Source organism: Kwoniella shandongensis, chromosome 9 (genome assembly GCF_008629635.2).
Source record: "Kwoniella shandongensis chromosome 9, complete sequence".
Lineage (NCBI taxonomy): Eukaryota > Fungi > Basidiomycota > Tremellomycetes > Tremellales > Cryptococcaceae > Kwoniella > Kwoniella shandongensis.
In genome coordinates this window covers 486312-510200 of record NC_089295.1, presented here as the reverse complement: position 1 = coordinate 510200, position 23889 = coordinate 486312, and the positions used below count along the sequence as shown (strand labels likewise).

The 23889-nt window shown below is 50.5% G+C and overlaps 10 protein-coding genes across 10 annotated transcripts; 4 read left to right on the top strand and 6 right to left on the bottom strand.

The window, feature by feature from the left end:
- Window positions 1-103: 103 nt before the first annotated feature.
- CI109_105116 (uncharacterized protein) lies at window positions 104-1829 on the bottom strand (the record flags this gene model as incomplete). Its single annotated transcript, XM_032003136.1, has 5 exons — window positions 104-376; window positions 439-792; window positions 885-1095; window positions 1255-1668; window positions 1735-1829. The coding sequence occupies 5 exons, from the start codon at window positions 1827-1829 to the stop codon at window positions 104-106; spliced, it is 1347 nt and encodes a 448-aa protein (XP_031862458.1).
- Window positions 1830-2238: 409 nt separating this feature from the next.
- On the top strand, window positions 2239-3178 carry CI109_105115 (uncharacterized protein; the record flags this gene model as incomplete). Its single annotated transcript, XM_032003135.1, has 5 exons — window positions 2239-2254; window positions 2356-2428; window positions 2518-2539; window positions 2634-2672; window positions 2822-3178. 5 exons carry the CDS (start codon window positions 2239-2241, stop codon window positions 3176-3178), a joined length of 507 nt encoding a protein of 168 aa, XP_031862457.1.
- A 582-nt stretch (window positions 3179-3760) lies between these two features.
- On the bottom strand, window positions 3761-5430 carry CI109_105114 (ATP-dependent RNA helicase eIF4A; the record flags this gene model as incomplete). Its single annotated transcript, XM_032003134.1, has 7 exons — window positions 3761-3872; window positions 3927-3997; window positions 4058-4347; window positions 4402-4867; window positions 4928-5108; window positions 5166-5243; window positions 5384-5430. 7 exons carry the CDS (start codon window positions 5428-5430, stop codon window positions 3761-3763), a joined length of 1245 nt encoding a protein of 414 aa, XP_031862456.1.
- A 584-nt stretch (window positions 5431-6014) lies between these two features.
- Window positions 6015-7439, top strand: CI109_105113 (uncharacterized protein; the record flags this gene model as incomplete). Its single annotated transcript, XM_065967607.1, has 6 exons — window positions 6015-6182; window positions 6259-6417; window positions 6524-6603; window positions 6670-6982; window positions 7051-7253; window positions 7376-7439. 6 exons carry the CDS (start codon window positions 6015-6017, stop codon window positions 7437-7439), a joined length of 987 nt encoding a protein of 328 aa, XP_065823679.1.
- Window positions 7440-7550: 111 nt separating this feature from the next.
- On the bottom strand, window positions 7551-11179 carry CI109_105112 (uncharacterized protein; the record flags this gene model as incomplete). Its single annotated transcript, XM_032003132.1, has 4 exons — window positions 7551-9593; window positions 9645-10425; window positions 10498-10799; window positions 10868-11179. 4 exons carry the CDS (start codon window positions 11177-11179, stop codon window positions 7551-7553), a joined length of 3438 nt encoding a protein of 1145 aa, XP_031862454.1.
- A 1087-nt stretch (window positions 11180-12266) lies between these two features.
- Window positions 12267-13293, top strand: CI109_105111 (60S ribosomal protein eL27; the record flags this gene model as incomplete). Its single annotated transcript, XM_032003131.1, has 4 exons — window positions 12267-12276; window positions 12708-12840; window positions 12936-13180; window positions 13271-13293. The coding sequence occupies 4 exons, from the start codon at window positions 12267-12269 to the stop codon at window positions 13291-13293; spliced, it is 411 nt and encodes a 136-aa protein (XP_031862453.1).
- A 509-nt stretch (window positions 13294-13802) lies between these two features.
- CI109_105110 (uncharacterized protein) lies at window positions 13803-16219 on the bottom strand (the record flags this gene model as incomplete). Its single annotated transcript, XM_032003130.1, has 4 exons — window positions 13803-14083; window positions 14149-14329; window positions 14392-15731; window positions 15790-16219. The coding sequence occupies 4 exons, from the start codon at window positions 16217-16219 to the stop codon at window positions 13803-13805; spliced, it is 2232 nt and encodes a 743-aa protein (XP_031862452.1).
- Window positions 16220-16704: 485 nt separating this feature from the next.
- Window positions 16705-17401, top strand: CI109_105109 (uncharacterized protein; the record flags this gene model as incomplete). Its single annotated transcript, XM_032003129.1, has 5 exons — window positions 16705-16769; window positions 16834-16885; window positions 17043-17138; window positions 17237-17290; window positions 17381-17401. 5 exons carry the CDS (start codon window positions 16705-16707, stop codon window positions 17399-17401), a joined length of 288 nt encoding a protein of 95 aa, XP_031862451.1.
- A 266-nt stretch (window positions 17402-17667) lies between these two features.
- On the bottom strand, window positions 17668-20777 carry CI109_105108 (uncharacterized protein; the record flags this gene model as incomplete). The annotated part of the gene is made up of 8 exons (XM_032003128.2): window positions 17668-18899; window positions 18964-18999; window positions 19052-19131; window positions 19199-19452; window positions 19539-19793; window positions 19903-20203; window positions 20271-20604; window positions 20669-20777. 8 exons carry the CDS (start codon window positions 20775-20777, stop codon window positions 17668-17670), a joined length of 2601 nt encoding a protein of 866 aa, XP_031862450.2.
- A 629-nt stretch (window positions 20778-21406) lies between these two features.
- CI109_105107 (uncharacterized protein) lies at window positions 21407-22640 on the bottom strand (the record flags this gene model as incomplete). Its single annotated transcript, XM_032003127.1, has 2 exons — window positions 21407-22120; window positions 22185-22640. 2 exons carry the CDS (start codon window positions 22638-22640, stop codon window positions 21407-21409), a joined length of 1170 nt encoding a protein of 389 aa, XP_031862449.1.
- Between the last annotated feature and the right edge of the window lie 1249 nt (window positions 22641-23889).

The window sequence follows — 23889 nt, the reverse complement described above, 5'->3', positions numbered from 1 at the left end:
GGCCAAATCTTAATGCATATCAACAATGGGTTATCTCAAGGTGGATGTAAATGGGTGTATGCAGGTGCCGTGGCTCAGTCTACGTGTAGCGCTGACCAGACTATCATTCCAAACCCGATCTTCTCCTCCATTCCTTCCGTAAGACTTCACACTTGTCCACTATTCCTTTTCCTAACTCTTCCGCTTCTTCCCACTTGTCCACTTCTCCATAAGCCACCTTGGTATTCCCCCATCGATTAGCCAGAACTGAGAACTTCTGAGAGGGCACTTGATTCGGTGGTAAGAGGTACATGTCGGCAATGAGTGCTGCATAGAGCATCGGCAGTGCGCCTTGATCAGCGTAGACGGGATGCCATGGTGATCCGAGGAGTCGACACTGGGTACAGTCAGATTAGCCTCACTACGGACAGACTTAAGATGATTATAGTGCCGACTCACGAGGTAGAATGACCAATAGTACAAGAATACTTTGATCTGAATCAAGAACTTGTTTGTCCCGAACCCAGCTCGCGTGAGGGAAGTTGTCACAGCCCCAGGGTCAACTGTGAATATTCTCACACCTCTCTCCTTCGTATTGGGGGGGTTGTACTCTCGATCAAGTTGACACATGACAAGATCGCCCATGTATTTACTGGCACTATAGGACTTTTCGTAGTCAAGTAACTGGTAGTCGTCCAAGGGTTTTTCGTGCAATCTGGACATCCAAGCAGTGAGGGAAGAGGTGTACACGACACGGGGGGAGAAGGGTAGGGATTCGGGAGATCGGCGCAGTAGAGGAATGAGCTCTCGAATCTGTTAGAGAATACAACGAAATTCACCACGCTGTCATCAGCTCGACTGTTCGCACACAGAGCAAATCTACTCGCAACGTGTCACACACTCACGAGGATATACTGCGCAAAGACATTCACTCCCCACACCATCCCCCTCTCTCCATCCGAGCTCATCGCACCCTTGTATTCGTTCTGATAACCAGGTTGGGCCATCGCCTTTGGCATTCCCTGCATCAGGATCTGGGTGCAGAATGCTAGGTAGTCGATGGTACCGAAAGCGCCCATCCCCGCGTTGAGGTAGAGCGTGGTGATGTAAGGGTATCTGGGGGTGAACGAGTTTCAGCATGAGCCTACACAGTGAGAGCAACGAAGAAATAAACAGAAGCGGACGCAATGATCAAGTCTTTGACATCGGCCAGGATTGTGTCGTTGAGTGTTCTGATCCCCTCAGAGGGAGTGATGTTCCCGCGTGATCACTCACTTATCTTTCAATCTCTCACAAAACCCTAGCAAACCATCATCCCTGCCTGCTTTCCCCAAACCCGGATTATCCAAATCCAACCCTTCCCACACAATCCTCAGACCATCTTTCCACCCTTTGGCCGGGAAAATCCCCTTCTTCCTCCTTTTCTCGAGGTCTTTCTCATGCCCATCAAGTAAGATCTGACGCGCTTCGAGGGCTTTAGACTCTGATCGACAGGCGAGGATGATCGTTAAGGTGGGTGAATCTCGATCGGATATCGATTTGGTGGGTTCCTCAGAAGAAGAGTGGTCGAGGAGATGTCGCATGGATGGAGGGAGAGCTGTAGGCATAGGTGTCGAGGCTGGGATCGGATGACCGGGCGGTAAGGACAGGTTCGTCAATAACGCTTGACAGATACCAAGACCGTATCCACTGTATTGAGAAGCAGGTATCATTAGCTCATCCGTCAAAGTCTGATATAGACTCCCTCCCACCCACCTGTTAGCTCCTGTGACCACTGCAATCACCCTATTCTCATCCTCGCCAGCGCCAACTCCTACGCCTGATCGTCTCGAAGCACGAGTCGCGACCATCTTGTGTTACGTGTTCCGTTTTTCGGTGAATTCTCTGTATCGTCTTTTTGCACTTGTCCGTTAATTTGCGTCTTCGATTGCTCTCACTGACTGGTGATGTTCGCTATTTGATTACAAGATGATAAATATACAAGCTCCGCGAAAGGTAAAGTCACCCACGTATCCAATAAACTCGTACGAGATCCGAGAATTCAAACATTTACATTTCGGGCAGCGCAACCAAATAACAAGGACGGTGACCGGAGGGTTATCGAAATATCCAAGTCACGTGTTGACAATTCAACATCTTGCGTCTGCACACAACGTCCTGCTCGTTCCGACCTTTCCAATTGGCTATTTTTCAATTGTCACAGACTTCATTGCGTTGAACAACGTCGCACGACACAGAATCGCAATCAAATCAAACAAAATGGGTGGTCCAAATCGTGAGCTCCAAGACAGCATGGGGTTCTGAGTTCCTGCCCCCTGCCCTTCCTCGCTTGTCTGCCAGACGACTGACGATCGATCTTCCCTCGCATCTCTGTAGTCGAAGTCTTCAAATTCGGTTTTTACCTGTTCACTCCGATCTACGTGATGTACAAATTCGGTGATCCTCAATGGTGAGCTGGAGTGGCCCCTCTCTTCTTCCTGATACCTCTCCTACCCTTGTTTCGATAACGCTGATCTTTGTCTCTCTTTCTTCCCAAAGGTACGATGACTATGTTCGACCTGTACGTCTGCCATTACTCCTGTGGTCGTGTTACCGTGCTACCGCTCATAACGAACAACGAACGCCAAGCTGACGATCGTGTGTTATTATGATAGTACAAAGAACGATTCTGGCCACCATACGAAACCACACATGTGAGTCTTCTCTCCTACTTACACAACCAACCAATCCTACCAACGCAATATCAAGATCACACCCAATACGCCCCGCCTTCACGATACTACTGGACCTCATATTTGACGGCGCAGACATGACGCTGATCCATCTCTATCTGTGTCCTTAGCAAACACCTAAAACGCATAACGAGCTAAAAGACGAAATGACCAGAATGAGAGCTGAACGATTAGCTCGTAAATCCCCCACGTCCACTTCCGCCACTTCTCCAGCCGTCCACGAAACGACAACGACAACGTCAGCGTCAGCACCTTCCCAAGCTGAGATCAGTTCTATTGCCCAAGCAGTGGAAGCGACTCCTGTAACCCCTACCTCTTCTGCAAACTTGACAAACAGCACTGCTAGTGGTGACAGTAATGGGGGATCAAGATGGAGGTGGCCTGGAAATGGTGGATCTACGACGACAACGACGACGACGACGTCAACAGCGGGTACGGGACCGACGACAGAGGCTAGATTAGTATAATAGGGTTTGGGATGTATTCTTTGCACCGCTCCGATGACCTTCGTCGTACTATGTAGCGACAGGCAACACAGGTCCAGGCTTCTGTGCAGTCTTGACGTGTACGGGAAACACTGCTCTTATAAGGTTCATGCAGACCGATTCCATCCACGACTTCGACTCTCGAAATGATGAGCTACTGCTCATTTGTACTGTACTACTCCTCACGCTTCAATTGTACCGTGATTACAAGTCATTGATGGTCACTCGTCTATGCTCGCAGACCACTGACACAACAGATGCCCACAACCACAACCATGAAATGAAACCTAATATCATCATGCAGGAGCTATAACAGCGAGATTCTCAGATTAAGCTAAAGAGAATTTATGAAAACGTCTTCCCAATCTAGATGAATCCACCAGAGCAGCTTCCTCAAACAACATGACTCTACCTCCACAAATTCGTTTAGGTCTCCGACCTTTACGACGGTTCTTCCACGACAACGAGCACATAATGTATCAAAGAGAGTTTTAAAAAAGGGATAGACGATAGTATCTGAGCGTCTTTTTAGATGAAGGAGTATTGGAGGGAGGGAGGATAGGCTTAGATGAGGTCGGCGACGTTGAGGGGCATCTCGTCCACCTGGGTGTTGTAGAAAGTCTCGATCTCACGGAGCATCTTCACGTCTTCTTGCGTAACGAAGTTGATAGCGACACTAAGGGACAAGGATTAGCACAAGTCGTTGACGATTATTGTAAACCAAACTCACCCCTTTCGGCCAAATCGACCACCTCGACCGATTCGGTGGATGTAGTTCTCCTTGGAGGCGGGGAGGTCGTACTGTGCATTGCAAGATTTAGCATCAGAACAATCTACCGCTGATGTCGACAAGCTACTCACGTTGATGACCAAAGAAACTTGCTGGACATCGATACCTCGGGCCAACAAGTCGGTGGCGATGAGGACACGAGAAGAACCGGATCGGAACTCCTTCATGATGACCTCTCGCTGAGCCTGGTCCATGTCACCGTGCATGGCGGAGACGGTGAACTCTCGCTCGTGGAGCTTCTGGGTGAGCCAGTCGACCTTTCGTCGAGTAGAGCAGAAGATGACGGCCTGAGTGATGGTGACGGTCTCGTACAAGTCACAAAGGGTGTCGAGCTTCCAGTCCTCCTTCTCAACGGCGATGTCTAGGTCGCGAAATCAGCACGGGGTAATATGTTTGGGGAGGTGGGTTTACTCACAGAACTGCCTGATACCCTCAAGGGTGAGCTCATCTCGCTTGACGAGAATCCTGATGGGGTCTCGCATGAACTTCTTGGTGACCTCGAGAACCTCGGTGGGCATGGTGGCGGAAAGAAGGACGACCTGAGTCTCGGCGGGGAGGAGCTGGAAGATGTCGTAGATGGCATCCTTGAAACCGGTTGAGAGCATCTCATCGGCCTCGTCGAGACAGAACATCTTGACGGCGTCGGTCTTGAGGGCACCTCGGTTGATCATGTCGAAGACACGACCGGGGGTACCGACAACGACGTGGGGACCCTCGCCGAGCTTGGCAATGTCCTCTCGGACGGCGGTACCACCGACACAGGCGTGACAGTCGACGTTGAGGTAGTCACCGAGAGCAATGACGACCTTTTGGATCTGCTGGGCAAGCTCTCGGGTGGGAGCAAGGATAAGAGCCTGGGTCTTCTTGACAGTGGTGTCGATCTGCGGTGACGCCGTTTATCAGGACATGAAGTTGTTCATCATGAAGAAACACCGACTCACCCTCTGGAGAATGGAGATGGAGAAAGTGGCGGTCTTTCCAGTACCGGATTGAGCCTGGGCGATACAGTCACGGCCGGTGATGATGGGCATGATGGCTCGCTGCTGGATAGCAGAGGGTCGCTCGAAACCGTAGGCGTAGACACCTCGGAGAAGGTCGGCCTTCAACTCCATGTTGTCGAAGCTGGGAATCTGACATCAGTAACTCGAACGGTCAAAGTGACACAGGAAAACAACTCACTTGTCAACAACCTGGTTCCAGTTGGACTCGATAAGGTCACCATCGATCTGAAGGCCACCTTCGGCCTCGGGCTTAGCGCTATGAGTGAGCAAGCAGCAAGGAGTTATCGTCAGCAAAGGAAGCGAGTTGTTGGTGTTTATTTGACTATTCCCCTATGCGACTACTACGCTTTGCCACCGCTCCTACTGCTTTCCCATGCCTAGTCTTCCTTCTCATACAGGACTTTGCCCCATTCCTTCTGACCACAATCGTTGATATCCCTCATCTCTCCTCCCACTCAAGTCGCCAGACCATCCCACAACTTCCTTCGCCTGTCCCTTTTCGTGCTACACGACACTCCGGTCAGACCAAAACTCTTCACACTTACTCGGACATGATTTAGTTTTGGTTTTTTGGTTTTGTTGAAAGCTTCGTCTAGCAAATTCGCTGACAAAGCAATTCGTGCGTTTTGAGTTGGGGGGTGGGGGGTGGTTGGTAGTAGTGCTTTTTTTTATACCTGACGGTAGTTCTGAGAGAAGAAAGGAGAGAGAGAGGTTTGTTGGATATCAATCAGCAAATAAAATCTGCAACTGCCAGTGAGCCCCGTGTTCCTCACTCTGTGCCATTCAATCTCCTCTCCTATGCACTCTCCAAGGGCGCGTGGTGTACAAGGGGAAAAAAAAAAGTTGAAAGGAAATAATCTGCTTATTGCCCTGTTGTTCGGAGTTTTCGATACAAAATCCGAACGTGGCACTCGTGACTTGACTTTGATCTGCACGCCGTAGCAGTCTGTCTGCAACTGATTTCTTTTGTTGTTGTTGTTATCTACGTCTACATCTACAATCCCGACATGAGATCACACCCCTTTATATGCCCCCACATCATCTCATCCCACTCAATCCGAACGATGTGAATCGCGGTTCGACCTCATCCCATACCCCAATACGAAGAGTTTACATCCAAAACTTGACGGATCTGCTCCATGCTTGTCTGTTACGAGGTGATCTGGACAGGGCGAAACGAGCTTGGGCCATCTTGGTGAATATCACCTCTTGCAAAGGCAGTACGATGGTCTGGCAGGTATGCGTTACTGATCGTTCTACGTCGTGCTTAGATACGATGCCGTGAAGTCGATTGGAAATCACGATGGAATTGGGGTCTGTTGATCCTATCACATGGTAGTGATTCTGCCCAACCGACTTTTGCCGACTACGAAGGACAAGACGTTGAGAGATGGCTCGGTAGTCTTCGTATCGCAGCGAAGAACAACGAGGTATGTGATAGGTTCAACAATGTCCTGTCTCCCTTTGCTCCGAACTGCTATGTGAATCAGAACGAAGGTGCTAATTGGCTTTTGCTGTGATGGTATCCTCTCGCAGAAGCCGCTCTTCTTGCACGCTGTCGTACTTCACTTGATCAAACATGGTCGATATCGTCAAGCTCTCGAAGAGATATCGACGTGAGCTTCTCGTTCCCCTTTTTATGCTCGATCATGAAAGCTGACAAGTCTATGCTTCGCGAATAGGTATATCAATTCATACCCTTACATCCTATCTTCGTCTCTTCACACTTACGCTGGCTTACTCTCATTCTATCTCGCTCAACCGACTTCACAACGTGTCGGAGCGACTTCGAGTCGTGAAGCGACTTACGATGGAACAAGCGACCGGATCAGTCAAAGGGATGAATCTGTTTCGGCGGCCTCTTCGCCCCCTCCTGAGCTCAAAGGGATGGAAGAACTTCCCAATCCTGGAATGATGAGACAAGCCAGAGGATGGTTCGTCAAAGCGTTAGACATCGACCCGTCTGATGATGTAGCTAAGAGCTTTATAAAGCTGGTAAGTCTCACCTGCCTACGCATTTCGAGCAAATCGACGTGGACATGTGCTGATCTCAACGAGGACAGATCGATAATCCTGTCGGGGCAGAGCAATCAGACGAGGAAGACGAGGAAGATGAGGATATCAAAGGTGTTGACGATGACGATGACGAGGACGAGGATGAGATGATGGATAGCGATAGTGAGGGCAAAAGCGATGAATCTGACGAGGACGGCGAAGAAGACGAGGACGGGAGCGAAAAGCTCGAAAGATTTGATCTCAGCGATGAGTATGCATCGTCTTGATACCTTACAACGGGCACAGGTTGCAAACCCTGAACGTTCTTGACGCTTAATGACATGAATCGGAACGCAACAACACTGCATTGACGGCCCTCGATTCATGTCATAGTCCGAAGCGAGGCCTAGCAGTTGTCACTCCTGACGCACTCGATGCGACGACGATCCCCACATGACCGTGCTCTATCAATGAGGTACACCACAAATCTAACGGTCGAGTTCAAAGCCAGCGGCATACCATACAAAATGCTTATCATCTATATGAGCGGTGCTACAACACATTCTCTTCACTCTGTTCCTCTCTCCTCTTCTCTGGTAGTACCGCTGACCACTCTCCCCTGCGACCTTGCCCTTTGTGCCGGATTCGTTGTTCTCAACCCGACCTCATCTACTCCGTCCCTTCCCAGACTGCTCGGAGCTGTACGTTGACCTTTATTGCCCCTTTGTGATCCCGTGTTATTCGCATTAGCGGTAGTTGAGGACGAGGGGTTGGCAGTCGCAAGCGAGTTGGAAGCAGATTGTCTTCTACCATAAGCACCAGTACTGACACCTCCTATCTTCCATCCTCCTACGCCGCCCGCTGGAGATGAAAACTCGTCGTCCCCAACACCTCCGGCACCTCGCAGAGGTACGGAACCAACTTGTGCGTCCCCACCGCCAGTACCGCCTCCACCACCATTACGACTGTTGATACCTAATCCTACAGCGGCCCCAACACCGCGAGTGAGATCTCTCGACGGACTATGAGATGGACTGGACGCGAGCGAAGTTCGTTGATCACCGAACCCACCACGAAGCAGTACAGGTCCGCGTCGCGAAGTTCTCGTAGAGTCAGTGGTGGAAGTACCGCCAGTCGTCTGAGGTGAGAGTATCCCGGCAGTGATGGACGACGGCTCATGACCTCCTCCTCCAGCAGCAATTCGGAGCGGTTGTGATAAGGGTGGTAGCTGTTGGTCGTCGTTTAATTGCACTGCACCGGGACCAGGCAGACTTCTCGCAGCGGAAAGATGTGGAGGCTCGCTCCTCCTTGTATGTCTTGCTATTTCATCTGCCGATTTGAGCGGTTGCATTGGATTGGCCGATAATGGCGAGCCAGCTTTGGTTCCTGGGCCCAAGGGAGACGGACCGCCAGAAGTCTGGCGCCTATACATTGGTCTTGAGCCCTGTGACTGATCGCTTTCTGACGCGGGGGCTCTACGTGCTGACGAACTCGGTCGGCTGGCACTTAACAAACCAATGGAAGAAGGATTCGTCGAACCGGAAGACGGTGCTCGAGTTGAGTTTGGCGTCGATTCCATGCCAATTGCCTGACTGTTGACCGTAAAGCTGCCAGCCATTCGCTTCAACTCGTCGTCGAGCTGCGCACGAGTCATAGGTACTCTACCCGTGAGAAGTCTGCCGGGTGAGCCGGACGCAGATGTCGAAGTGTGCAATGGTGATGGGGAGGGCGAAGCCGAGGGAGCTGAAAGAGAAGAAGAGGTGGAAGGCAGGTGAGATCGAGAAGCGTGAACAGCTTGCGCAGCCAATGAGGGTGGCTGGGGTAACGCATCGAGCGTCTTCAAGAACGCTTGGATTTCGTCTTCATCAGGAGCAATGATGCGACTTCCCGGACCTTCCAGACTGTGTCTCAAACCGCTTTCACGAGTACTTGTCCGACGAAACAATCCTTGTTGTCCCAAGCTTCCCGGCAGGCTGGAGCCATCTCCACTGCTTCCTTGAGACCCAGCACCTCCAGGCTGACCGGCAGCGCCGCTCGGACTTCCTATTGGCCGACCTGAGCGTTGAGATAACGACGACGAATAACGCTTGATGATATGAGGCGGACCAGGTGGTCCTGTAGCAGACGAGAGGGATGATGGTTCTCGTTCTAGCGATTCAGGAACGAATGGCGATGAACCCGATGGTGTCATATAGAAGGGTCGACCTGATATACTTCTCGGCACAGGTTGCTTTGTGAAGCTCAATGAAGACGGCGATACCGGCGATTGACCCGGCGGTGGCGAAGAGGGGATATGCAAGCCTGACATCGCACCAGTGATGGGGGGTGATGCCGAGCCAGCATACATATTTGCGATCTGAGCATGGGTGAATGATCGCCCGGATTGCGACAAGAACGAGCTGGTTCGTCCGACCGAGGAAGCTCTCGAGCCGCCCATACCTGGTCGAGATGCCGATGTTGGGATTGGCGATCCAATCTGTGGTTGCGGCGGGGTTGATCGGAGTAATGAGGTGGAAGGGGATGCGGAAGCGAAAGGTTGAATGGAATGACCGGAGAGTCTTCGGGCAGCTACAATAGCTGCAGGCGTTCCCACGCTCGGAGATGAAGGATCCTGCGGAAGGTTGTCAATCTACGCAACGAAGTAGCAATCGAGACTACTTACCTGACCTCGTGTATCTGATGAGCCACTTGCAAATGGCAAGTCTTCCGCTAGAGCACCCCATCTATCCGTACCAACACTTCCGACATGCATCCTCTTCAGACTTCCAGCTGTACCAGATGCCACTCGGCTGCCTGACGGTCTTGTAGCTGAATAAGACCCTCCTCCTGCCGAGGCGAACGAACCTGCAGGGGGTGCTTGTTGTCTCTGTGGTATTGGAGAGGTATTGGCTTGTAACGAAGTCGGTGTCACGAGTTTCTTGATCGATCTGGCTTGGTCCTGCTCTGCGACAGACCTGACTTCCTCTGACCTCCTTCTCGCGACGGTCGGTGTGAACCAGTCCTCGTCCATGTCGACGAACTTCTCGCTCAACACAGCTTCCATGTCTTCCACATGGAAATCGACCTCCGGTCTATAATCTGTGCTGAGTGTATACTCATTGCCGAAAAGATCGAGTTTCGGGAAATCGTAACGTTGACATTCCTCTGGATCGACCTCTTCGCCCGTGACCAGCTCTTCTAGGCCAGTGTTCAGACCCACTAGACCTCTTTCCATTATCTCCCAAGCTTCCGCTAGGCCCTCAGATGAGTTGGGGAATCCTTCAGGGCCCCAGAGCTTTATACCCATCCTTAAGCCATTGTTTGCTCGTCGCAGTCGGCGAAACAGACGGTAAGCCGGTAGTAAGCGGATGAGGGAGTACAGCGCTCGGAAGTGGACAATACCAAGTCGGTACGCTGTATGTGGGGCTAGCTGTGAGCTGGAGGGAGCGTCGGAAGGTGTTAATCTAGCAGACAATCAAGACACGAATCGTCAGCAACCTCTCAGACGGCATGATCAATCGATGCCCCCCACTCACTGTGCTTTCAATGTCCAACGTTCCAACACGATGCCCGATCTCGTTTCCTTCTCCTTCCCTTTCCCCTTGGCGCTCAACAATCCAGTATCTAGTGCTACTTTCCCACCATTTCGGTTCCAAAGTAACGCCTGTCCATTTGGTATATCGCTCGTATCGAGTATGAATGCGACTAGTAAGGGTGGGATTGCGCAGGGGTCAGAAGGAGAAGCTTCGGGTTGTGAGTATGGTTGATAGGACGATATGGATCGATAGATCTGAAGATCGGATTTATGCAAGTCTATCTCGGGTAGAGATAAGTTGAACTGGACAAAGACAAAAAGACAACGAACATCATCAGCGACCATTTTGTTACTGAGATTGAGTGACTCACCCATTTATCCTTCTTCTTCTCCGTCGTTGCTTTGCCACCACCGCCACCATAATGAGTCAATCTACCTTCTACCAAAACCCCAACCGTCTTTAGATAGAATCGATAAAGGACTTGATCTTGTCTGCTAGTTTGTCCCGCAATCTGAGACGAAGATGCCGAAGACGAAGCGAGATTACGTTCCCCAACGGTCGGTTGTGAGACGAGGGAAGGTGTCGCTGTCGCTGATCCCGAAGTGGATCTGGTCGTTGTTGTTGATGTGGAGGAAGGTTGTATAGATGGATGGAGAAGTGGTCTTAGTGGTGATGCCGACATCTTGAATGTAGGCGAGAGAACGATCTATGATGAGAGTGATAGTGAGGGTGGTAATGTCATGATGCGTGCGTTGTTGATCGGCCGAGAGAGATGGATCGTCCAGAAGCGTGAGAAGAAATGTGTTGATCGTTGAATCGTAGCGTACCCGACCGAATAATGAGGAATAAGGATGACAGAATGCGAGCCTGTAAGAGACTGTACAGATCACAGAGCGCGATGATGATGGGGCAAAGGTGAGTGCTTGGGTATGTGTGTGTGTATGGGTAAGCCGAGGAATACACGGACGACACGATGCGATTGCGAATGGACGCGGACGAGGAGCACGTGATGTGGAGGTCTGTTCAGCAGGTGATGTGTAACAAGTCAAGTGGTCTGATGTCTAGCAGAGAAGAGGAATCGACGAGACCAGAGACAGGTAGGGGGAAGAGCAAGGGGAGGACGTGCTGAAGAATGTGTGTATGTGATGGAATGAAATGATATGCTATACGTATGTGTTGATCCCAATGATCATGATCACGATTGATAGCACCTCATTCGCTCTATTGTGATAACCGATAGCGGCACTCACTCGGAGGAACATGCTTACGATATGACGCAGACGCGACTCACCCAATCTTGCCTGCCTAACAAACGGACACAAGGAGACAAGCCTAATTGCAGGAACGGTTGACTGAATGTGCCACTGGTTTTTCGTCAAATCGCCGAGAAACTCCGTTCGAATATTCCCTTGTACCATTATTTCGCTGCACTGTACCAGTTTGCATAGGCTGCCACCAAACCGTCCCCTCGCTCTGTACGCAGGATACACACTCACCCTGTGCACTTGCTTGCTCTCCCTCGCTTTGGTGTACGGTGTGCTTGCTACCCACTCCCTCACACTCGCTTGGTTGTTGGTTGTTGCTGTCGTTTTGTAGACAATTTCAGCTTTCAGCTTAGATTTAGATCCTCCTTCCTTTTCAACAATCACTAACGGGTTTCACAGGTGTCAAAGTGAGTCTACCTCCTACCTCGTCCGAACTACCTCTGTCATCTCGACAAATCGCTAACCGTTTGCCTGCTTCGCGTTGCTTTCCTCCTACCCTATCAGATGGTCAAGAGTGAGTGAAATTTGCTACAGTCCGAATGTTGAGTCGAACGGTATGCTGACTTTGTTCTCTTTCGTAGGTGAGTACATCTTCTTATAGCTCGTTGTCGCCCGACTGTCCGGATGGTTTCGAATGAGGGATCATGGATGAGGATGTCTGGAAGAGGGAACGAGGATTTTTGAGGAGAAACCCGTTATTAGAAGGGACGAAACTCTGGTCGCAGAAGCGGAGAGGCTGTGTGGGCTAGCGGAGCGGAGTCGAGGACACGAGCAGGAGAATGGTCTCAAAGCAGGCTCTCGGTCGCCCTGGGCACTGTAGTTCTGCTTTGTGTCCAGATCCACGTCCTGTTCACTCAGCCAACCTCAAAATCCTCGTTCCTAGTCGGAAGATACCCTCAACCAAGACATAAGCCAACTGAACTCTGCTGACCCTTCCCCTCCCAGTCTACAAGCCCGGAAAAGTTGCCGTCGTCCTCTCTGGTCGTCAAGCCGGTAAAAAGGTTGTCGTCATCAAGCAACAAGATGACGGGACCAAGGAGCGACCCTACCCCCACGCCGTTGTTGCTGGTATCGAGCGGTGAGTTGTGGTCTTTACTGAGAGCGTCCAGTTCCACGCCCGCTGCTCGCCTGAAACACCTAGACAAATGCTCATTCGGTTTTGACACCCCGCAGATACCCCCTCAAGGTCACTCGATCTATGGGCAAGAAGCGAATTGCACGACGATCCAAGGTCAAGCCTTTCATCAAGGTGATCAACTACGCCCATCTCCTCCCTACCCGATACATGCTCGAGCTCGAGTCACTCAAGGGTTCCGTCTCTTCCGAGACCTTCAAGGAGCCTACCCAGAGGGAGGAGTCCAAGAAGGCCATCAAGAAGGCTTTCGAGGAGAGGTACAACAAGGGTAACAACAGGTGGTGTAAGTCGTGTTCTATCACTACAGCTCTCGTGCTGTAGCCGTTTTGATTGAATCTTGTTTGCCATGTCACTGACTTTGACTCCCTCTTAGTCTTCTCCAAGCTCCGATTCTAAGCGATGAGAGTGATAGAACACGGGATGGATGATGCGAGAGGAAGAGTGGAGTTGTTGGCTCGACCGGTGTATTTAGGGATCGCTAGCATGCCGATCGACTACATTGCATGACTTTACCACGATCATTGAGGGTGTGATTTGAACCAAGGAGCAGACCAGGATTGAACCGGGAGCGCAAATCAGCATAAGTCAGGATGAACGAGATGGCAAATGACGGGATTGAAGGGAAACCCAAACTGAGGCTAACTGTGACTGGTATGGTGTCGTTGACGGTGATGCCGCCGCTTCGTCGCTGAGCATCATCAACACGAGAATACTGACTCGCATGTCACATCTGTGTACGTTGGTGTTGGAGCATTCTGAGGCCGCTTGAATACTGAATTCGTCCTGCTGTAAACATGCCATGACTACAACATGCAGAGTCGCATCCGAAAGATGTGTCCGAGCTCACTCCCTGACACTCAAGAAACGATACATCAAAAAGCCCAAGACTGCTGTACAACTATTGCCTAATCTTCCACCATGAACCACTCCAGTCCTTTCCCCTTCTTCACTTTCACCTTCTTCCTCACTCCACCTTCACCATCACTCTCTTCTTCATCCTCTTCATCGTCATCTTCGTCACTCTCCTCGCCCTTCTTCTTCTTCTCCGGCTTCTTAGGTGGTGGTGGTAATGCTTTCACGGGTGTACCAATCTTTTGATGTAACGGTTGAATCCGGAGTCGTTTTGACATGCCAGTACGCTTCGTACCTCCAAACTTGGCAAGTACCGTCGTTAGATCGTTACGGGCTACGGTTGACGAGAGGAACTAGTCAGCTTCTGTTCGACTCTGTCATGGAGTAATTCGGACTCACGAGCTTTCCACTTGATACCACCAGGCGTATCACGAGTACCATCCGGCTTCATTGGTCCCGGCGAATCTCGATACACGGAAGAGTTCGGAGTAGACGTGTTGCTCGACGTTGGTCGAAGTGGTGGTCGTTTGGGCGATTCCGACTTTGCAGGTGCTGGAGGCGGTGAAGGAGATTTTGCAGGCTGCACAGAATAGTATTAGTCATGCGATGGCCTGACTGTTTGCAAAGATTGTCAAGACTCACTGCCTCTGCTTCTGCTTCTTCCTCCTGAACCGGCTCCTCAGCGACTTCTTCCTGGTTAACCTCGACCGGGGCCACTATTTCTTCAGGCTGCTTGACAACCTCCTGCACCTCAACTACACTCTTCTTGCCTCGTTTCGCGGGCGACTTCTTCGTCTTCTTCTCCTTTGCTTTCGCCTGCCCTTTGCCTTGCACCTCAACCTCCATCTGCCTCGGATCGAAATCCCCATCCTCATCATCAGGATCCGGCAGTTCTGCCACTTCGCTCTTTCTCTTTTTCACATTTGTTTCAGTCGATTTCGGTATTGGCGGATCGATCTCCACGATCGAATCTTCAGCTGCGTCCTCCTCAACAATAGGTGCAGGTGGAGGGGTTGTCTCCTTTCTCTTCCTCCTGGATTGAGTTTCCGTCGCGCTCGCACTCGCACTCGCACGCTCTTTCTTCTCGGCAGCTATCCGCTTTCTCTCTTCTGCTAACCTCTGTTTCTCCTTCTCCTCTCGTCGCTTTCTCCTTCTCTCTTCCTTCTCAGCCGCTTCTTTTGCTTGTTTTTCCGATATTCTGCTCGAAGCTCGTTTACTTGATGACGATATGTCGCCATTACCTGTCGTTGCCGAGGATGCAGGAGCGGGTTTGATCGGAGACGGACGCTGACCCGTGAGATTATCAAGTGGGTCGGGAGATGTATGTCGTAAGAGCGTCGAGTTTGGCACCTCCGAACGTGCTGAAGCGGGTTTGCTGAAAGGAACGACGACCGCGAGACGCGATCTTGGAGTCATAGCTTCTATTTGTTCTTCCTCTTCCTCTTCTTCGCTATCGGAGAGAACGATAGGCCTGGTCTTCTTTGACGGGCTGCGTAGAGCCGGTGCTCGACCTTCAGACATCGGTGATGACGATAAGACTACACGACTCGGTGCGAGCGGTTTCTGGGGAGACGGTGTAAGTCGCGAGGAAGAAGCGTTCTTGCCATACGTCTTAACCGGCGCCGTTACGCGTGGCTCGCTAGCAGGACCTCCGTTCGTTGACAGCGGAGTCCTATCAGGTGGAGAAAACAGTGGTCTGTTGGAAGATACCTCAGTGCTGCTGATATGTGACCTATCATTGCCTGACGCGGAAGTACGAAGACGCATGATATCGGCTGAAGGGATGGGAGACGAGTATGCGGGACTAGGGATAGGGTTAGAGGATGTCGGCGGTTTGCGGTGGGAGAAGGACGATGGGGGCAAGTTGCTGCTGCTGCTCGGAGTGTGTGAGGTAGAGTTGCTGCTTGTGTTGGTGGGAGGTACGACAGCTGATGGTACAGGAAGGGCGGTAGGTGGGAAGGAGCTGATGTCGGTAATGTAGGCTAAGGCAAGCATTGGGTCAGTTCGCACAGTCCCACAATGCACTGCGTGCCAACTTACAAGGACCTTTGCCGCTTCCACTCGAAGTAGCATGAACACTCTCCGTCCCGGTCCTCGAATTGATAGTAGGTGGTCTCATAATATCCTCTGGTCTGACCGTACCCACCCCCGCACCAAGGTGATGCGCCATTGTCGTCCCTTGCACTGGATGTTGATACATCGTAGGGACAGGGTAAGGCTGGTAAGGCCTCAATTCCATATCTTTTGAATCTTGCGTAGCGGCGCCTGAAGACTTGTCTTCGCTGCTCGAGCTCAAATAGTGTGGAGAGAGATGAGAGATGGTCCGAGCTTCTTGGGTGGAGAGTTCGAGAACTCGAGCAAGTTCAGCTGCTTCTCGTCGTCTAGCAATGACAGCAATAAGTATCAGCGTGGGTTCAGCAGCAACTGTGAGGCGCGTAGATGTTGCGAAAACGGCGAGAGCGTTCAACATGAAGACAATGGAGCACTCACCTGGACATATAACGCTAGTACTAGTACTTGGTGCTCGATCCTTCGCGTCGCTATCGGCCCTTTTTGTTTTGTGCTTTGACTGTTATCGAGATAGTCACTTCCTCTGCTCGATACAGCTACAAGATGTATATGCCGATGATTATAGGACAACGATGAGGAGGTGAGAAGAGGGGCGGACGGAGGACTGTCGATGGAGATGTAAGAGATGATTTTGTATCTAGTTATGTTGTTGATTTTTGCCGCTGACAACATGTCAAAGTTGAGGTGGACACTGCGGGACGAGACGCGTCACAGCGGGGATCGAGAGAACAGTCCGTATATAACCCAGCTTACGTAACTTGGAATGATACCTTGAACGCTGCTTCGAGAGACACAGACAGACTGTTGCATTCATCGTTGATTTGGCTGTATTTGCCTTGTTGCTCCAATTACAACACCCGACTTGTTCAACCAATCACCCTCACAATGGACGACGCTACCAACACTGGTATTTCAGAGCCGCTCGACCTCGTCAAGCTTTCCCTGGGCGAGTGAGTACCGCCTTGACACGATGGTTTCCCTCATTTGCCTTTTGCTAACGGACATTCATGGCAGACGAGTATTTATCAAACTTCGAGGAGACCGAACAGTCACCGGTGTACTTCACGTAGGTCTATCTACTATTGCAACTCTTGCTGCCAGTCGCTGTCTCCATTCCTTTCCAATCACGAAAGATACTTACGCACGGCTACCTCGTCTATCCTTCCTCTCTGCTGTGCTACTCAAGGAAACGGACGACTGAGCTACTTACTGATCGTTTTTAGGCTTACGATGCGCACATGAACGTTGTCCTGTCACAAGTCGAGGAAACTATCCATTTCGTAGATGTCACAGAGGAAGGTAACCCCTTACCACCAAGAGTGAGTGCTGTCGACACTTTCGCCCCTTTCCTCAATTCAGACATCCATGACCACTACTGCAAGTGACGACCTGCTGACATCGCTGTTCAATTGGATAGGCGGAGAGACGGAATGTGGAGATGTTATTTGTCAGAGGAGACGGTGTGATCCTCGTGAGCTTGCCTATCTAGCTACTTTCATTCAGCATTATTACCATTAGGTATGACTAAAGACAGATGGTCGCTGATACAATACACAACTAGATCTCACCAACACAACAATGATCGAGCTTAGTGACCAGACCATATGACGTTTTTACTTTACACATGCAACTCAACTATACCCCTGTGCCAAGAATATTGCGCACAATCGCATGCAGTATTCATTCGAGATCATCAAAGCATAATATATCATCATTGTCGTCAGCCAGAAGCCAGAAAGTCTACGCCAGATATCGATTGAGCAGGGTATCGTTCTACACACATGATCGTACAACACAACAGATCGTTCATTATCGTTTATTATCTGTTTTTTTTTCGTTTCATCAGCGTTATAAGAGGTTTGTGGACAGGTCTGAGAGGTGAAACTCACGCATTTTCCCCGTGACTTTACCCAAAACCGACCCCCACGAAGCTGTCTTGCTCATGGCTTGGCCCCCTGAGGGTTTCAGGCTCCCTCCATCCCCATCACCACTCCCTGTGTTGGTCATCTTGAATCCTCCTCGCTCTTTCTTCATACTGCTTCGTCTTCCGAGCCACCCTCGCTTTTCGCTCGCTTCTGCTTTTAAGGTCGACGACGCTTGTCCTTTACGTTGTTGTGACGGTGGAAGATCTGACGAAGTGGATGGCGCGATGGATGACGTCTTTGTCGTCGGCACTTGCACTGGCATCGCATCATTGAGGGTGACTTCGTCTTTCGCCGGAGGGAATCTCATCTCTCGGGAGTCGGAAAAGTCATTCGGCTCCTGGGCAACGCGTTCTACCGTCATGATCTCTGGCGATGTGAATATCGGACCTCGCTCATCTGACATTGTCATATCATGTATTGGCGAGTCGTTTGGTTCTGCCGCATTCCCACTTAGCACTTCTCCTGCTGCCCCTGGTTGTTCCGACAACCGCAATGGAGCTATAGCAGCATCGAGACCGATGACTGTTTGCTCGCCCATAGTCGCCTCACGGGTCCCCGGAGCTTGACCATTCGATTTCGTAGCTTCCAATAAAGGACTCAAGATCTTCATCCCGCCTTTGTTCGTGACCTCCTCAGTATTTCCGAAATCTTTCTCCGATTCCGCTTGCTTCACCTCTCTCCCTCTTCTCACTGGTGAACCCAAGATCGATCCTGCTGTCGGTCTCTGTTGGTCGAACGAAGTGCTTTTACCTCTTCGAAGATTCCCTCCTGTCCCTGCCCAACCTGTTGCTGACAGACTCCTTGATTTCCCTCTCTCACTACCAGTTCTCACGCTCAATCTGAGCGAATTGCTCGGACTATCCCTGTCCACTCCTACGCCAGCGCTGTCCAGAGTTGCAGACCTCTCTGCCCACTGTCGAAGTGGGACTCGAGGTGAAGGTGAAGCGCCTACAATGCTGAAAGAAGAATCACGGGAATGGGTCCGGATCACGTTGGAAGCGGGGAAGTAGTCTCCGAGATGGGAGGAAAGGGAAGGTGATCGAGCGGAAGATACCAGGAGAGATGATCGGATAGGCGATGAAGGCATAGATGGGGTAGTGGAGAAGTCCCACGAGGAAGCACGAGAGACGAAAGATGACATTGTGGGAACACGGCCTGCGATAGAGTATCAGTAGATGTTCCGATCCCTACATTGAGCCGGTCGATCTGATATACTCACGCAATTCTTGACGCTGTGCCAAAGGCGGAACGTCGTCTGATAACTCATGAGTCAAGGATCTATCCCAGAAAACCTTGAATTGACTCACTCAATAGCGACTGCGCCAAGAACGCCTTCTTCTTCGCTCCTTTCAGCCAGTGATGCTCCAGCAATTGATCCGCTGACGGTCTGTCCATCGCCCGCTCATGTATCAGTCGCACTCAGATGCCAGTGGATCAAGCTACATCCCACTCACCGACTCTCGGGGTTTTTCACGAGACATGCATCCACAAACTCCTTCATATGCTTACTAAACTCACTTGCGCCACCATGTCTGTCTAACGTCGGCGGCGCATTCATGACAATATGCGTCAAGACGGTTTTCGGCTTATCTCTCGAGCCCGGCACGGCACCATAGGCAAGTTCGAGGATGGTGATTCCAAGCGACCAGATATCTGCTTTATGGTCGTACTGCTGACCCATCACGATCTCCGGTGCCATCCAATTTGGCTAGTGACCATTCAGAGTATCAGTTTTGTCCTTCTAATATCAAGCTTGAAGCAAGCAGTGTTCTAACAGTGATGGATTTAACTCACAGTACCTACGAAACTCTTCCTCTTCAGCCAATCAGGTCCTACAGCAGAGGAGCCTGGTCCATTTGTAGCCCGACCAGGTCCTAGACTCCCGCTTGGGTTGGTTGGCTGCTCAAACCGTACTTCATCTGCTGCTAGTCGGACTTTACGCGGCTGTTCAGGCGAAGGAGCTTCATTCATATCGCCTCCTACGCCGAAATCGGCAAGGAGGATAGTCCCATCGTCTGCGATGAGTAAATTCCCCGCCTTGAGATCTCTCTGCGTAGTGGGTTAGTGTTGGTTCAAAACGTCCATCTCTCCACCAATGCTCTCCGTCTACAGCTGATCACTAACTCTGAGCACCGCGAAATGATGATGCCTCACTTACATGTAAGAAACCTCGCTCATGGAGATACTTTAGTCCCTCCAACACCTGCCTCACCACACTCTTGATCTCCTCCTCATCCAGTCCTCCGCCTCCTCCTGACCCATATTCGTCATCTTGGTCGTGCTTTCGATGTCCTATTCCGAACGGAAAGTGATGATGATGACGATGTCGGTGTGAGGTAGGATCTGATGCGAGTCTACTTCGCCAATCTAGTATACCGGATAACGATCCGCCTGATATGAGAGGCGTGACGAGGGCAATACGTTGATGGTCCGGTGGAAGGGTGAATGAAGCCAGGATCCTATATAGATGTCGAAGTCAGTCTTTAGGTATAGGTAACAGGAGATAAGGGGACAGGCTGTGCTCACCTCAGAACATTTGGATGTTTACATAAAGCCAACAACCTAATCTCCCTGAACAACTGTTCTATATCGGGATGTGAACTCGACACTTTGACAGAGCAAACTCTCTCTTCCCTCTCCGCCTCTGGTTCATCCACCAATACTTGATCCCCATTAGCCACTGGGAAGGGTATGGTATTTCGTGGTGGTGTTGGTGTGACACGGGAAGGTGGGACTGAAATCGTCAAGTTGGGCTTTCTGGTAGAGGTAGAGGAGGAGGATTCGGAGTCGCGTCGGATTGGCCAAGGGGAAGGAGGGACAGTGAAGATGGCCGAGTAAACGGTTGACGAAGCGCCAAAACCTATGTACACAAAAATATATCAGCTAAGCGAGATGAATCAGAAGGGAAATGGGATAAAGCTCACCTATAGCTGGACCTAGCTCGTAATCTGTTGAATCAGAAGTGAATGCAGACCAGTAATCATCGTCCGTCATTCCCGGTTGAGAAGGGTGTAGACGATGGTTGACCGTCATGATGGAATTGCTCGACGTCTGAATTGTTTTGGCACAAGATGCTCCTCTATCATCTGTGACTATTCTCTCGGTGCATGTTTGGAGCTCGTTTTCCTTCTGTCAAAGTGATTTGACGAATGTAGCAGTAAGCCATCGATCATTCAACCTTGCAAACTCAACCTCGGGCATCGCTCAGAGAGTAAGTGGTGCCTTTCCAGTCCCACTCACCAGATCGTATGCTCAAATCACAAGACTTGTTTCTCCACCGAGCTGTCCGATCACGATTTGGTTGAAGCGAATTACAATGTGAATAGACAGTTAGTCAAAGTTGTGATGGAGATGTGATCAACTGGGTTCTCGTTGTGATTGTATCCTTTGCGAGACACGTGGTTCTGGCCGATTGATCTTATCGCACATCTTTTCGTTCCTGAACTTGCGATGCCGTTGCCGCAGCTCGCAGAATGGCAAGCAGTTGTATTGAACAGTGCAAGCTCGTAATCAGTACAAGTCACGCCTTGCATACAGTACATAGGATGGCTACATGTACAGACAGCGCTTTTGGCTTCCTGAATGTCGTGAATCGTCGTTATTGGTCATCACCTTCTACAATCAGTGTTCTTCGCTACATACACGCACTACCAGCTGCCTCTCTATTCGAGGACGAGACCGAGACCAACTACTTGACCGTCTCCTCTCCAGCTCTCGGAAAGAGCAGGGGATGCGGCTCTGGTCACGATCTCAGCAGGACTGGTGAGGAGTGAAACGGACGGTTTCCTCGGGGTGAAATGAACCATGTTCAACTCGATTCCCAATCCTAATCCCACTGTTCCGCTACTGGTAGGTTCTCCTTTGTGTTCGTGTTCGTCGTAGAGGTCGAACTCCATCTCATGATCGTCATCCTCGAAATCTGGGATAGATAGAGCATCCTCGAAGACCGCTACGCACTTGTTGATAGGAGCTCGGGGTAGTGGCGCATTGATCGGGAGTGGCGACATATGACCTAGTTCGGCAGATTGAGATCGTGACTGCGATTGACTGCTTGACGGTGTATTACTCTCACTGCGCGCATATTTGTGATGACGACCAGAGTGAGAATATGGCGATGGTCGTATGTACGATGATGTAGAGTTGGCTTGCAAGTTGACTCGAAGAGGAGCGTGAGAAGCGGGTTCAGGCTCATACACATAATGGACGGCCCGATGTTTCGTCTTGCTCGAAGAGAGGGGTGAAACGGGCGCTGGCGCCTGTCGATAGCTCGACGTCGGACGATCTTCATGAGTGTTCGCTCGATGAGCTACATCCTTGACATGCATCGACACCGCTTTGGCGCGAGTGTGCAAAGTAGGACTGGGCAATAACAGGTTCTGCTCCGCCAATTTGTCATGTCAGAACTTTATGTGAATGCCTGACGCGGTAAAACTGACTCACCTGATTTCGGCCCAATTTGTCTGCGAATGGCATCCTGTCAATCGCTAAGGATGGATGATAGCCGTTGGAACAATGGCCTCTTATCGACCTCTGAAGGGTTGGGGAGGTCCAGATGTCATTTCGTCTCGTTTCGTGGTGGGCGTTAAGACTGACGCATGACTTGAAGGGAGAATGCCCGCTTGTTGTGACCGCAGCGAGCTCAGGGCCGGAAGGCCGCTCATGGTACCCATGCCTCCTCGAAGTATTGCCATGCTGATGTTTGCCACCGTCCCGTTGCATCAGGCGAGTGGGTTGAGAATCGTAGTGCTGTACTCCGAGGAAAGTGTTTGTGAGAGCGGGTCCTCGCACCAGTGCGCCGGGTGGCGGGTACGGCAAAGGCGCAGAGGTAAAAGGTAGAACGGACGGCTCGTTATACATGTCGTTGACGGTTCTGTCGAGGTTTCGTCGAGAAGCCATCTTTGCTGTCGTGATGTGAAGTGTGTTTGCGCGAGAAGTTGTCCAACAATATTATTGGAAGTCAGGTAGGGTGGTTAGGGGATGTCAAAGAAAGTCTCGTTGAGTTATACTGGCGGGCTTGTCGTTCGTAAGGTACGCGTGATCGTAAAATGTTAGGAAGATGTCGTTAGGTCGTGGGGTTCGTATCGTCGTGATATGTTACACTGTCTCTCTGTTCGCCGTTTGGAAGTGAAGAAATGAGGGCAACAATCCAGTGCTATATATGTTGTTTGAGGAGATGTGAAAAGTACTTCCGAACTGCTTGTCGTAATACAGTTACTTGCTATGCACCCGCGGTGTAGGTACTGTAACCTTCTTTCAAAGTTAAGTTTCTAAGATGTGTCTCTGTTTCGATTGAGCTGACGAATCAAAGGGCTACTTTCCCTCTGCTAGGTCTTGTAGGGACGCTGTGCTGTGTCTTGTCGTGTAGTTCGGCGTGTCGTTCACTTGATGATTTCGTTGTCGTTGGTCGTCGTCGTCGTTGACGTGGTGTCGTAGTAGTCGTATTCGTTGTCGTCTCTTCTCTATATCTATTATTATTATTATTATTATTGTTGTTGTTGAATTATACTTGTTGATTCTATTATATATACAGTACCTCTATTAACTCTACCCTAAAAGGAGAAGAAGCGAAAAATGAAAGTTTGGACAAAAAGGTGGGAGAATTATTCCCGTGCGAAAGCAAAAAAAAGAACCTCTAGATTATAGAATATGTATGGGATTGTGAAAGAAAGGAAAGGGGAAGGAAGAGCATGTGTATCGAGATATATATCATGTCAGTCGACTCGGTGACGCCATCAGCACCAGAATTCATGGCGGTCAGTAGTCAAGCTTCCTCCCAGTCGCCGGGAGACGAGAAGAGAAGAGGCAAGACGGGAAGGAAAAAGGTACGGAACATCCCCAGTTGGCTCGTCAATTGTCATGCTTGACGCATGTTTCAAACCCACGCTGAATTTCAATGAAAGCCTTAACACATATCAGTAGAAGGGGGCCGGACAATGACCAGCCAAGCCAATCTCGCCACTCAGTACAGCGACGCGGACACAGTCACCTAAACTGCAGATATCAACGCTTTCAGATCTGAGACATGGCTTGGACTCCACTCACGGTACCCCTTAACCTTAAGCTTGAATCTGCGCAATATAACAAGCTCGCCATGGGGTCAAGCATCATCCTAGAGCTTCGAGTGTGCCCGGGGCCCTGATGACTC